Source organism: Mizuhopecten yessoensis, unplaced genomic scaffold (assembly GCF_002113885.1).
Source record: "Mizuhopecten yessoensis strain PY_sf001 unplaced genomic scaffold, ASM211388v2 scaffold4899, whole genome shotgun sequence".
Lineage (NCBI taxonomy): Eukaryota > Metazoa > Mollusca > Bivalvia > Pectinida > Pectinidae > Mizuhopecten > Mizuhopecten yessoensis.
In genome coordinates this window covers 320,310-335,389 of record NW_018405777.1, presented here as the reverse complement: position 1 = coordinate 335,389, position 15,080 = coordinate 320,310, and the positions used below count along the sequence as shown (strand labels likewise).

At 39.1% G+C, this 15,080-nt stretch overlaps 1 protein-coding gene across 4 annotated transcripts in view; it reads right to left on the bottom strand.

Annotated features, from left to right (window-relative positions):
- LOC110450013 (ectonucleoside triphosphate diphosphohydrolase 1-like) overlaps positions 1 to 15,080 on the bottom strand; it is a 67,604-nt gene that overhangs the window by 22,616 nt on the left and 29,908 nt on the right. For all 4 annotated transcript variants that reach the window (XM_021497212.1, XM_021497213.1, XM_021497215.1 and 1 more), the window contains 2 exons: positions 6,717 to 6,856; positions 502 to 619 (listed from right to left, as the gene is read on the bottom strand). In XM_021497212.1, coding sequence (XP_021352887.1) covers positions 502 to 619; positions 6,717 to 6,856 — 258 coding nt within the window. The remainder of the gene's footprint in view (positions 1 to 501; positions 620 to 6,716; positions 6,857 to 15,080) is intronic.

The following is a 15,080-nucleotide window of genomic DNA, read 5'->3' as shown; positions in this document are numbered from 1 at the left end:
ACACCCCCCCCCACCCCCAGAAAACCCCAAGTATAACCATTAAAATGCTCCAGGCCTTATGACCAACCAGTTTTACCTGTTGACCCAGAATTGTTCATTTAATGTGGACAGATTACTGGCCTGATATTGGTTTCTAGTGAGAACTGGAAAACACCCTCTAGGCTTACATAATTTACCTTGCTTAACAATATAACACCAATAAAAACCTCAGAAGCTTAAATCAACCTTGTTTAATGAGAAAAAACACCTAGTTCAGAAGCTTAAATCAACCATGTTTATTGAGAAAAAAACACCTAGTTCAGACACACTGAAAGCCTGTGAAAAAAACTATTTTAAAATAAAGCAGAAAAGACGGCACTCAATGCTTGAACTGTTTCCTCACTGCTACAGGTATATCACACTTGGGGATCCTACACATCTTGGATTTTTACCTAATTTGAGTATAAGTCCAATTTTTCAATTCTTTATTTTTCTATGACTATACCGGCACTCGTCCCTTACCTGAAACTTTACAGAAATCTGCTTGCACTGCCAGAGCCGTGTCCTTGTATTTCTCGCCGGACCATTTGTAAACATACAGGGTTGTGTGGCTGGACCCAGCATCCATCACTACTCCGTACTGTAAATATACAATATCACAAACAAGGTTACCGCAAAGCAGTACATAAAACGCCTGTCATTTGTCTTCTCTGACACGAGCTGCACGTGCGGCCAGTGGGCCGGTGTACTCGTGGCGTACACGGAGTGAGTTCATTCTCTAGCTGTCGTTCTACCAGTGCGGTCAAACACAAAATGGAGGAAGATCTTCGTACTCAGGAATCTGCGCAGGTCTCAGCTCAATTACATAATTACAAAACGAGATGCTATCTCACTTGGACAATTTAATTTCTTTAAAATTGAATTCCTTTGAAAAGAAGATGAATGATAATTCTGAAAAAATACAGCAAACTATCCTAAACACGGACACCTACAAGTTCAAGAGCAGGAGTTGTGAGGAACAGCATAAGTTCAACGGGAAAGTGCGGGCTAAAATAGCGGAGGCTGCTCACACCGCGACTACGGACGGCGATGCCACCAGAGTTTCTATTGAGGAAGGTATGGCTATGATAGACTATCGCAATAAGCTTGTAAAGTTAGCCGACAGTTCAGAGGGCGGTTGGAAAACTGTGGACGAATATATACTAAACCCCATAGTGTCCGACTCCGAAGACGAGAAGAAGATGGACCGGGCCCAAACCAGAGCTAACAGAAAAGCTAAGGTTTTAAAAGCTAAATCGACCAGGGGCAGGGGCAGGTACGCTCCGTACAACCGTGCTGCGACAGCAACGAGACCCCCCGCCAACGTTAACGTCATCTCAATGCAGGAGATGGGCAATAGCCTTCCCCGGAGCGGTTTCAGGCCGGGCACATGCTTTGGGTGCGGAAAGATGGGCCATTGGAGACAGGAGTGTCCGGGAACCTCAGGGGCCACAGTAAATACGCCGGGCTATAAGATAAGTAAAGTTTTTATTACACAGGGGTTCAAATCGTTCACCGGGAACAAGGTAAGGGTGGGCGAGATTTCGTCCCAGCCTGTACAGGTCAGAGGTCAGCACGAGGATGCGGTCGATTCCGATACTCATAACGGTAAATGTTCGGACATCGATAGTTCACCGGTTGGTAGATTAAAAGGTAACATACGGCATTGGTTGGACAAAGGTACTAACGAGACGGTACTGTCAATCATCGGCAGAGGGTATAAAATTCCGTTCAGGGAGATACCACCCGATGCGCACATGCATAATAATAAGTCGTCACGAGATAACCCCGAATTCGTCGCGACAGAGATTAAAAAATTATTAAGACTGGGTTGCGTCTCAGAAGTCCCGTTAGGTACCCGGGTCACAAATCCGTTAACGGTAGCGTACAATAGATCCGGAAAGCCACGTCTCGTCTTGGATTGTAGGCACATTAACCCGTTCTTGCATAAATTCAGATTCAAATACGATGATGTTAGAGTAGCTAGGGAAATGCTTCAAACAGGCGATTATCTGTTTACGTTTCATCTCAAATCGGCATATCACCATATTAAGATTTTCCCCGAACATCGCACTTTTTTAGGTTTCGAGTACGCAATCGATGGCAAAACGCTAACATTCGTCTACAATGTTCTCCCTTTCGGTATAGCGACGGCGGGTTACATATTTACCAAAGTTTTGCGACAGGTGGTCAAATCCATTCGCGCGTCAGGCCATAGGTTGGCCATGTACCTGGACGACGGTATAGGAGGTCATCAGACAGAGGGCGGAGCCAACGAGGCTAGCAGGTACGTCAGGCAGGAACTGACAGATTACGGTTTCGTGATAGCCGAAAACAAATGCCAGTGGGTGGCGTCACAGTTCGCCACGTGGTTAGGATACACGTGGTCGATGGAGGAGGGCATGGTTAGAATCACGTCGGAGCGGATTGACAGGCTTTTGTTTTGTTTGTCAGGTACTATGACACAGGTAACCCAGAGCGGTAGGCTTATTTACGCAGCTAGGCACGTGGCAGGCATCGTTGGTCGAATCATATCAATGCAGGGTGTGGTCGGTCCACTAGCGCGACTTCGCACGCGCAAGCTATACAGGTGTGTGTCGGCCAGAGCTAGTTGGAACGCGTGTGTTATGCTCACACCCGGGGCCTTAGATGAAATTGAGTTTTGGTTGTTTAACTTACAAACTTTTAACAGTAATGGTAACAGTAACAGTTAAAAGAACACGTGGCGAAACAATGTGACGTTGTGGTTTGCACCGACGCATCCGGAGAAGAATACGGGGGCTACCTACAGCATGTAGATAGACCAGTCCAATGTGATGTCGTACGCAACACACAGGTATGTAGCACATGGGAAAGTTTACCGTTAGACACGGACCATGTTGACACAGACATATCGCATGAAGGCGTGGCGCTTGTTACAGCAGTGGTGTCCCCCTTGGTGGATGACACAGGTAGGATTGCAGATACACGTAAATTCTACAGTAGTAATCCCTATGAGGGGCGACCTGCAGGAGGTCTTGATGATAGTACCCTGGTCGGCTCGGGGGGTCGAAAGTTTATCTCAGGGGCTAGGCGGCCTTCAGGAGGCCAGCAGTTTGCCTGACCCGGCGCGGGTCAGCTTACGGAAGTCCAGTTTCGCAGTACCCCGAGCGAGGGTGGACCTCGTGGAGGTCAAGGGCTCAGCACCGCGGGTGCCAGGTTTTTTTTGGATAGCCAGTTGTTTGGTTCCTCTGGTATGGGTCGACCCTCAGGGGGTCAGGTACATTTAAAGAGTGTTCCGAACCAGGGACCACCGCACGGAAGTAGTATAATTTCCATCCCTCATGGAGGGGGGCTTCGTGGTGGTCACGCAGTCAGCGACATCGAGGCAGCTGTGACACTCTCACAGGGTCAAGAGGTAAGTCTCCCCTCAGTAGGGGATTTGTGCCACATGGACAGCCGCGTATCAATAGGCACGTGGAACGAAAGAGAGAAAACATATAGCTCAACTTGGAGGGAGTTGGAGGCTATGAAAAGGGTAATCTTTGACAAGGTAGACTCGATCAGAGGTAAGCATGTTAAGTTATTGACTGACAACAAGAACGTTTGTTCCATAGTGAAAACAGGGAGTAGAAAATCAGATTTACAAGTTATAGCATGCGAAGTAAATGACGTGTGTCACGAAAATAGCATAGACATCACTCCGCAATGGCTACCTAGGGAAAGAAACGAAACTGCCGATTATTTAAGCAGGTGTAAGGATTGTGACGACTGGTCAGTACAGGCATGGGTGTTTGATTTATGTGAGGCATGCTGGGGCCACACCTAGTTGATCGTTTTGCTACGGATTACAATAGCAAGTGCATACGTTTTAATTCCAGGTGATGGTGCCTGGGCACCGAAGCCATGGATTCGTTCACAGTTACATGGCAGGGGGTAAACAACTGGTTAGTGCCACCCCCAAGGCTCATTTGTCAGGTTATATCTAAAATGAAATGCGAGGGGGCCCACGGGACTCTGATTGTCCCGCTATGGGAGAGCGCGGCATACTGGCCAATATTATGCCCCGAAGGGGCGTTTGAGGGTTTTATCGCAGATTATCGTCTGCTTTCAAACACGGAGGTCACCTCAAGGGGGAGGGGGGAAAACGGGTGTTTCGGAAGGAGTGTTTTGGGTTTTGACATGATTACCTTTAGGATAGTATTTTAGGACAGTGGTTTCCGGTTCACGTATACGTTACGCTTATACGTTTGTTTCCCTTTGTTAACAGGCATAAGATTGAAGAAGTCGATAAACGACGCATTGGAGGCCTCGGGCATCGCGGAAGGTTCCTCTCTGCACCAGATGGCAAAGGGTATGGCTGGTAGGCTGTTACAGAGTAGGAGTATAAGCACAAACTCAAAGTATTATGGCGCATTCAGAAGGTGGGAGCAGCTTATTTCGGCTCATGGTTTTTCAGCCCTTCCTGCATCACCGATTCACGTAGCGGTGTATTTGAGCTATTTGTAAGATAACGGATCCACATTTTCTACGGTGTCATCAGCGACGTATGCCATCAAATGGGCGCACAATATCAGCGGTCACCCCGACCCTACAACTAATTCATTCATTCGGAGCTTGGTGGAAACATCCAAACGTGTAGCCAGGAAGCCGACTTGTAAGAAGGAACCGGTTACCGGTGACATGCTGATTAATTTGTGTGGGACATATTCTAAATCAAACGACTTGTTGATAGTACGAGATTTGTCAATGCTTTTAATTTGTTTCTCTGGGTTTTTACGTTTTAACGAGCTTAGTAGCTTACGTTGTTCCGACGTGAAGTTATTCGGCGAATACTTAACGTTAGTCATTAGGAAGAGCAAAACAGACCAGTATCGTTTCGGCCACGAAGTAGTGATAAGTAAGGGCATCACGGTCGCTTGCCCATATTCGATGTTATTAAGGTACATAGAATCGGCAGAAATTAGTCTGGGATCGGAAGATTTTTTGTTTAAACAAGTTTATCGCTCCGGAAAAACATGCAAGCTTATTAACAAAAACAAAGCACTCAGCTACACAGGAGCTAAGGAGGCAATGCTCAAAAGATTGAGGTTGGTCTCCGGTGAAGCTAAGTTAGGCTTGCATTCGCTTCGAGCGGGAGGGGCTACGACAGCCGCTAATAACGGAGTCGACGACCGATGTTTTAAGAGGCACGGTCGCTGGAAAAGCGAGTTCAGCAAAGACGGTTACGTGGCAGATTCGCTTCAGAAACGTTTAGCTGTAACGAAAAAATTAGGGTTGTAAAATTCGGCATTTGAAATGTTTTTACCTAGTTTTCTACTTGCCCTTTCTTTGTGATTTTCTCTATATTCATGACAGGCTGGTCAGGCAAATGTGATTTGCTCGTTGTGTTATTTGTTTCGAATATGTAGTGAAGAGAAGACTTAAATATTCCCGGGGTTCGGAGTATAGAGGGAATTATTTGTCTTCTCTGGCACGAGCAGCACGTGCGGCCAGTGGGCCGGTGTACTCGTGGCGTACACGGGGTGAGTTCATTCTCTAGCTGTCGTTCTACCAGTGCGGTCAAACACAAAATTTAGCATCGCATTTACAGTTTATATCCGTCCCGTTTGATAGGTGACACGTTTTCGGATTGGCGGAAATTTAGGGCGCGCTTTACAATAGGGTTTTTCGTACATAGCGGGGGGTGTTTTTGTGGGTGTACGGTAGTTGTTTTGTTATGTCGCTTTGTGCGTTCGCCTTTTGGTGGGTTTTTGTTTTTTCTGGTACTGGTTCTGTGCCGCCCCGGAGATGTACATCGCAAGGAAAATAATTGTTATTCCAGAGGGAAATTATTTTCTGCCGTTTGGACGCAGGTTTCCGGGTGCTATATCCAGTTTTTCCTGAGCGAGCGAGTACATCTGCGATGGGGATACACGTATGGAGCGTCCGAGACGTTCACGGGTGGGCGCAGTGTGCGAGTTAGGAGCGATTGTTTTTCGCTCACGTAAGTGGCGTGTGGAGCTTCTGTACAAGCTCATACATATTGTTTGTTATGTTTGCAAAATTAAACGCCGACTGCACTATATTCGCGACAGGCTGGTCAGGCAAATGTGATTTGCTCGTTGTGTTATTTGTTTCGAATATGTAGTGAAGAGAAGACTGGTGGTTATCGATTTGTTTGAGCTCTCACAGTAATTAATATAACCTTCCTATAAAGTTTGAAGTTAATCCATTAAAAATAACTCGAAATATCAAGCGGACACCATGTGTGCCAGCCAACCTGCCTACCCACTCACGTGATAGGTGTATAAAAACATACCACAAAATATTGAAAAAAAAAATTTTGCTGTAAATTTAACAAGGATTAACAAAATTCTGAGTAAAAGGAGAGACAACTCATTTTTCATTTTTTACATTAACTCATTCACCCCTGAAGACACATTTGAACCCATCCAATTCAAATGTTGGAATAGTTCATTTTGAAATTTCAGGGGTGAATCCTACCCAGTTAATCACTACTCTGAACACTTTTCAAATACTGTAAATCCAGAAATTCTTTTGCCTTCATTTACTTTTCACACATGAACAGGGAAAATAGATAGACAACACGGAGAATACATTATATATTTAGTAAGCAGTAATGGTAGGTATATATGGCTGAATTCAACTCTGATAACATTTGATAGAAAAAGCCAGATTGCCACAATTTAACAGTTTGTTTCATCAAGATTAAATACCTCATATTCCGTTTTCCCGTTTTGAAGAAACATGATTATGATGGCTATGAGACCAAGGATGCCGATCACCAGACTTATCCCGCCAATGAACCACCAAATGTTACAGTCACATTTCCGTCCCGTTGTTGTCACCTCCTCTGCTACAAAACGAATCAGAACCTTAATCCTTAGTCTTACATCAATACCGACATCAATGAATAAACATGTGTGCCATTCCTGAAAACAAGAGGATCAAAGGGCCTGTATCGCTCACCTGGATATCTAAGCAATCATGGCAAAATATTCTCCAAATTAGATCCAAGGGAATATGCCCGACCCCAAGGCCAATCCTTGTAGCCTATCTGTATTTGATTTTTTATGCCCAGCAATTTTATGTATGGTTATGGGGTGGGGATCTCAACTGTTTCCAAGCTGTGACTCAGAAACTAGGTCCCTAGGGTTGTGGCCAGACCCCAGGATCAATTCTAATATCATGACTGCATTTGTCTCTTTTTGCCCAGTGTTTGTATATATAGTTTTGGGTTGGGGATCTCAACCATTTCAAAGTTATGACCCAGGGGTTATGTCTGCAAGGGTGGGGAAGACCCTGGGGTCAATTCTAATATCATGACTGCATTCTCCTCTTTATGCCCAACAATTTTATAAATAGTTTTGGGGTGGGGATCTTAACCGTTTCAAAGTTATGACCCAAGGGTTAAGTCTCCAAGGGTGGGGCCAGACCCTAGGTTCATCCTGGAAGCAAATGTGCATTCCTCTCTTTATACTCAGCAATTATATATATGGTTATATAGTGGGGATCTCAACCATTTCCAAGTAATACATTTTTTTGGCCCCATCCCTTAGCCCGGGGGGTCAGCCCCACCATTTGTACAATTTTGAATCCCTGCCTCCCATGAATGCTTCCGACCAAATATGATCAATATCCATGGTATAGTTCTACGGATAGAAGTCGTTTATAGCAATATAGCCAAATTGCCCCCTTTTGGCCCAGCCCTCAGCCCCCTGGGGGGTCAGCCCCACCATTTGTACAATTTTGAATCCCCACCACCTAGGGATGCTTCCAGTCAAATATGGTTGATATCTATCTCTTAGTTCCAGAGAAGAAGTCGCTTAAAGTAATATAGCTAAATAACCCTTTTTGGCCCCGCCCCTCAGCCNATATCCAGTGCATAGTTCTACAGAAGAAGTCGTTGGTAGCAATATAGCCAAAATGCCCCCTTTTGGCCCCGCCCCTCAGCCCCCTGGGGGGTCAGCCCAACCATTTGTGCAATTTTGAATCCACACCACCTAGGGATGCTTCCAGTCAAATATGGTTGATATCCATCTCTTAGTTCCAGAGGAGATGTCGCTTAAGGCATGCCATATAGCCAAATTGCCCCCTTTTGGCCCTGCCCCTCAGCCCCCTGGGGGGTCAGCCCAACCATTTGTACAATTTTGAATCAACACCACCTAGGGATGCTTCCAGTCAAATTTAGTTAAATTCCAATCAGTGGTTAAGAAGAAGAAGTCGTTTAATGAAATTGTTGACGGACGGACGACAGACGACGGACGACGGACCCGGTGAGCTAAAAACACTCAAAGCCGACATTATAAGTCAACTACCAGGTATTGTAAAAGTGGAAATTGTTCGTGTTGTGGAAATGCCCGTGTTTTTCGCCTTAAGTAAATTAGCACGAAAATATCCACAAACAAATATTTATTGGAATATCATACAGATTATAGGTATATTTCATATATAGATCGCAAACATAAACAATTCTTCACCTTGATCGATTTCAACGGTCACAAAGTGAATATTTTCACGCATGAAAATGTCCACGTTTACAGTAATCCAAACATTGTCTAAATTATGTAATCAACCTTATGCAATTAGGTGTGGAAATTATAAGAATTTACCTGGAGACATACACTTCATTTCATGAAAAGAATATATTCAAACATTTCTTTCAGATATTGTTATATTCGTGTAGAACAATAAAGTTGTCATTCTTAACAGGAATCTCTTGGTAAACTAGAAAATGTCTGTAAGACATGAATGCTCCCGTCACCATGTGAAATTAGTTTGATGTTTTATAAATAGTAGTGTTGACATTGAATCGGGATGGGGCGGGACGGACATGGGAAACACTACATGCCCCCCCCTCATTTTATGGCGGGGGCATACAAATTGATAATTAAGGTTTACAAAATTTGTTCATTTTCTTTTGGATTTAAGGAAATGAAATGTCAATATACATCTTGTTAGGAAATAAGAAAACAAATATACAGTAGCTTTCAGAACAGCATTGAGTCTAAGGTGGATTCAAATGATCAGTGTAAATAATACAGAATTTACTGAGTTATCTCCCTTATACCAGTCTGCTAGTCTACACACCCATGTTGTGTGCGACCGTAGCTTGTTTCAGGGACATTAATTATGATACAAGGAAGGACCAGGATTTATTTCCTTGACATTGCATAAAAATATGGTAAATCTGCAAAGGAACTGAAGAGCCCTCATTATCTTATCTTCCTAATTAAAGACTTAATTGAAAAAAAGCAACACAATTACAACGCAATAAATACAAAATGTGTTTTACAAACAAAAAATGTCATAACAAATTCTATTCCAATAAAATAAAGACAATATTTTAAACCAAATACCATAACAATTTCAATTCTGATATGCAATACACAATAATATATCTGATTTAATCAACAAATTTTCTAGTCACCCTATATTCTATCCCTATTCTTAAAGCTAATAAGTTTTCTTTCAAATATTTGAAAAGGAGACATCAAGCTACATGCAGGCTCTGTATCAATACATGTACCACACACTTTTACACATACAATGAAAACATACTTTCATTTGATATGCGAGTACACTACTCACTGATAACGATATACCTTTACAAGTATATTTCAATTAAAATTTCATCCTAATTTTGCAAATATAAATTGAAAAAAAAATAGAATAAAAATTCTGGAATTTTGATAAGTATTCTCAGATAGGGATACTTGCACAAATAAATTTCCATTGAAATGTATTTCAATATTTTCAATTATGTAAATATGCATAGATGAAATATTCTATCAAAAATTCTGGAATTTTAATAGTTTTTTAAGATAAAGATACTTGTACAAATACATTTCATCTTTTCACCTGAATTATTCAAATAAACATAAAATAAATATTTCAGAAAAAAATCTGGAATTTTAATAGTTTTCTAAAGATAAAGATATTTGTACAAATATATTTCCATTATATTGAAAAATATTTTTAATAAAACTTCTGGAAACGTAACAGTATTCTGTGATAAAGATATTTGTATAAATATATTTACAAACACAGATGTTTGTTGTTGAAGAATGCCATAGTATTTTCGTTTGCATTATTTTGAACATGTGTATGTTTTTCTATGTTTAAACCAATCCCTTTATCATGCACATGTACCTACAATATTGACACAGATCACGGTGATGATAAATATTGGTGTGGACCTCTTCAGTTTTAACTGCCACTGGTGTCAATATATGACCTAAGGACCAACTGTCTGATGTAATGGTCTGATAGATTTCAAAACCTCTGATATGCCTACAGGGTCTAGCTCCTCCATGACACCACTTATAACAATATTGATAAAAACGTACATTTATTTACACAATATTCCATCAATTCTATCAATCATAAATAAATATGTAGGCTTTTCTGATACTTAGTCATCAGTGAAAACCAAGTTTGTATCAGGTAAAAATCCACTTACTCATAAATTGCCTCTGGCATATAAGCAAGAATTTTTCATTTTTTGTTTAGCTCTATTTCATCGAGATTTTCCCCCTTGTTTTGAATCAACTCAATAAGGAACTCAATATATCATGATTATCATATAGCTTATATCTATATCTATACCACATCATTGTCAAATACATGAATAATTCAATATAATTTGTTTCTGTAAAGTGTTTAAATTGGCATTAATGTGTTAAAATTCTGGTTGAATAAGTAAGATTCAGGGTACGAAAAAATTACATACACGGGACATATCAGTAAACAAGTACAGTCTACCAAACAGAAAATTTAACAACCAATAATAAAAAATATTTGTAAAATTAACAAGGGTTTATTTCTGAGCTCAATTTTAAAACTATCTCTTAAATCATAGAAATCATGTTCCTATCTAGCAATATATTCTGTAATTGTATCAACAAAATATTTTTAAAAATACAAATTACAAATTTTAAAAAAAATCAAACCAACAATTTTGACTATATCTAGTTAAACGATATCTACACTAGCGCTGTAACTGACATCCCTCGGAATGGCTATGAGTTATTGACAAGGTTTTAGAAACTGCTAAATTCATAGTTACTTAAACGTGTTGAAACCTGGACAATGGTTTGTATGTTTAAAGATAGCATTATCCTAACAATCGGAGCGTGACCTACATACACGCTACCCTTAAGTACCTACTACAAAGACCGGAGTGCTGTAAATATAGCTGAGGAGAATCGTTTCTCTTCTGAATAGAAAATAAATTGTTACCTGTTCAATCGTAATATCGTTAGACAAAGTGGGATCAATAAAACCAATTCTGTTAGGTTAAACCAAAATGTGCAGAAAAAATTTAATCATGGTGAATTTGTCACACTCATTCCAAGCTGACAGGAATGATTCTGTTTAAAACTTTATTTTTTTTGTAAATGTAACGTGAGTCAATATATTTTATGTAAACATTTAACTTACACTGGCTGTGAATCCTAATCCATTCATTCTTGCTCATAAAGTTTGAATAAATCAAATTGAGGTTCTAAACATGTTATTGTTATATATATATATATAATTATAACAAAATTTCATCTAAATTCAATCTGAAAATTAATTTATATATACACAGATTTTATTCTTGCTTTCGAAAGGGACACTCCTTTCTGCTATCAGCTCTGTTCAATTAAAAACAAACAAAGCATTATTTTATGACAAGCATCTAAACTTGGAATCATCCTAGCTTGGGCGTTTAACTCATTCATCCCCTAAAGACACATTTGAACTCTTCCAATTCAAAAGTTGGAATAGTTCATTATGAAATTTCAGGGGTGACTGATTTAAAAATGAGTTTATTGATATAACTCACAAGTCAAATAAGGAGTACCGGACAGTTTTTAAATTCAGCACCAAATTCTTACAGTAATTTTATACAAAATAGATAACAAATGGATTTGACATTTTCTTGTCAAAAGGCCAATGTTAAGGATGACATTTATCCACAAGATCCTGGACAGACACAGTGTGTTATCAGAAGGACAGAGCTCAATGAATATCATTTTCGAACTTAGCTTGTGGAACATAAAAACAGAGCAGAACGTTCAAAACACTAATCTATCTTTCTCCTTCTTTCCGGTGCTTCAGAGAAAATGAGAAGACACACATCTGAAGTTTGCAAAATTCCAATATTCTTTGCCATGCTTAATATTACAAGTGAGTAACTATAAAAATAAAATTCATGTCACACCTGTTATCTACAAGTTTATCAACCAATAAGTACAATCTCAACATTTTCCAATTTCTCCTTAACCCACCATTCGATTTCTTTAAATACGTAATTTGAAGTCAAAATTTATCACAATTCTTTCGTTGTTTTGCCCTGGTTAAACATCAGACACAGCTTACAACACAAACTGCTTTGTCATTGAGAATGAGAAAAAGATTTAAACATGGCCGTTAATTTTACATTGGTATTGATTCTGTTGTTTTCACCACATTTCGAATTACCAATGTTGTCATCTATACTATTATCATAAACTAACCGACAATTCTGTATTGACATCATTATACAGGATACAAGGATGAAATAAATATGTATAGAACCATCTTCTAGTCCTCCAAGCCGAACCCGACTCAAAATCAATAGGAAATACAATTTATATCTGATGTGAACGCCAGCTCCAGGAATTGTATAATATCGCTTTCTAAAAATTTTCTATTGATCTGACTAAATATACCTTTGATTCATGAATGTTAAAGATATTTTCACAGCTACGAAATGGAGGCAACCGCACGCCATAATTATCGGTTTTAAAAATGTGTATTTCTAAAAGCGATAATCAAATTATCAATGACATCTGTAGTATTCAATACAGAATTTCATTAATCATCGCTGTCGGGCCTCCTGATCATTTCTCGAATATCTACGATATATATATGCATGAGGCAAATTAACGGTTTAAAACTGCAACACAACAATATCATTTTCCATAGCCATAACAATACCTTGATGTCATATAGTGTATTTGCAGGTTTATAAACTATCATGTATGTTTCTAAAGAAATTTCTATTATCAATATTTTTACTGAATTGGATAAAATTATTTGATATCAATATTGGATAAATAATTTGAGAAAAAAAATCCGTATCAGAAAAGTGTCAAATTTTGTATTTATTATTAAAATCTGCCAAAAAACCCAATCACATTTTTTCTGATAAGACACTGCATTTCTAATTGTTATCTATCTTATTGGTTGTAAAAATTGATTCTATAAATAAACTTCATCATAATATATTTTTTTATAATAGTTTACTTGAAAAAAAATTCTGGTATCTGGCAATGGTTGAATAACCATTGTCGTTAAGGATATTAAATATCCTGAAATGAACTAAGACAGAATTAAATGTGGAACAATGAAAAAAACACACACTGTAAATCAGCCACAAAACCAAAACTCTTGTGTCATATATCTCCGACAAGTCTCGTTTAAACAGTAGAGGAAACAATTAGGGATTATGTGGTGAATTTAAATGCCCTAATCTTAGAACACTCAGATGGTATCAGATCACCGAGATCTGGAGTAAGCTTACACCTTCAGATAGGGCAGAACGTTTTTGGTCAGGTAAGCTGGCCGTCTGTCACAGGAAACTAACAATATTTGGGAGTAAACACAAGGGTCACAAAATTTATGACCTGACATGGGCCAGGCTTTGTTTGTATGTGTGGTGTGTGAAGGCTGTGTAGGGAGGGGAGTGTAGAACTAGTTGTTTACCTATAAGTCCCTACACACTGTAGATATCTCATGTAGATAAAATATACACTTACACAACCGATATCATTCTCGTGAATAAACGATTATATAATTTCATTTCAAAAATAATCTGACACATGTTTTTCCATCAGGAATATTTTTCACATTTTTTAGATCTATATAAACCAGATACTGTAACAAACACCTTTCTTTAAAATTGATACAAGAATTTAGTAAAAAAGAATGATTGTCCTCAGGCAAGTGCCTATTGTAGATGGGAGACTTTTAAGGACACAATGCCGAAAATAGAGAGAGAAGATAAAAGTCCCAAGTATTGCAACTGGGCCAGCAGATCAATGTTAGTCAATTCAATATCCCCTAAGTAGATAGAAGTCAAGGAATAACACCCAACATTCTTCAAGGGGCCCCCCCATAAGTTCCCATTTACCATCTTCTAATGGGGCACATCATGCCTATTCTTGGTTTTTTATCCAAGAAATCTTCTGATTCTGCTGGGGGCAAAGGGGCACATATAAGTCACCTTCAACAACCCTGCCCAATATCTTTGATAAATGATAATTTGGTAAATTATCTATGTCAAATCTGAAAACTATGACATACATAGAGTAACACTCTAATTCGTACGCATTTCTGAATATCTGACTAATTAAAAGTTTCTAATTACCTAATACAAATTACATTAGTGCTTATGGGTGTATGACAGGAGCATATTATATAAACTTACTAATATGTAAGGTAGCATATAGCCTTAACTCTAATTCAGGTCACAGGTATTTAGTGTATATCCTAATCTCTAAAACAAATCACTGCTATAACATGTCAGGTAGCATATAACCTTAACTCTAACACAAATCACTGTTATAATGTGTCAGGTAGCATATAGCCTTAACTCTAACACAAATAACAGGTATGATCTGTTAAGTAGCATATAACCTTAACATAACACAAATAACAGGTATGATGTGTAAGGTAGCATATAACCTTAACATAACACAAATAACAGGTATGATGTGTAAGGTAGCATATAACCTTAACATAACACAAATAACAGGTATGATGTGTAAGGTAGCATATAGCCTTAACTCTAACACAAATAACAGGTATGATGTGTGAGTAGCATATAACCTTAACATAACACAAATAACAGGTATGATGTGTAAGGTAGCATATAGCCTTAATTCTGACACAAATAACAGGTATGATGTGTAAGGTAGCATATAACCTTAACATAACACAAATAACAGGTATGATGTGTCAGGTAGCATATAGCCTTAACTCTAACACAAATAACAGGTATGATCTGTAAAGTAGCATAAGTTACAAATGTAGCATGTAACCTTAACTTC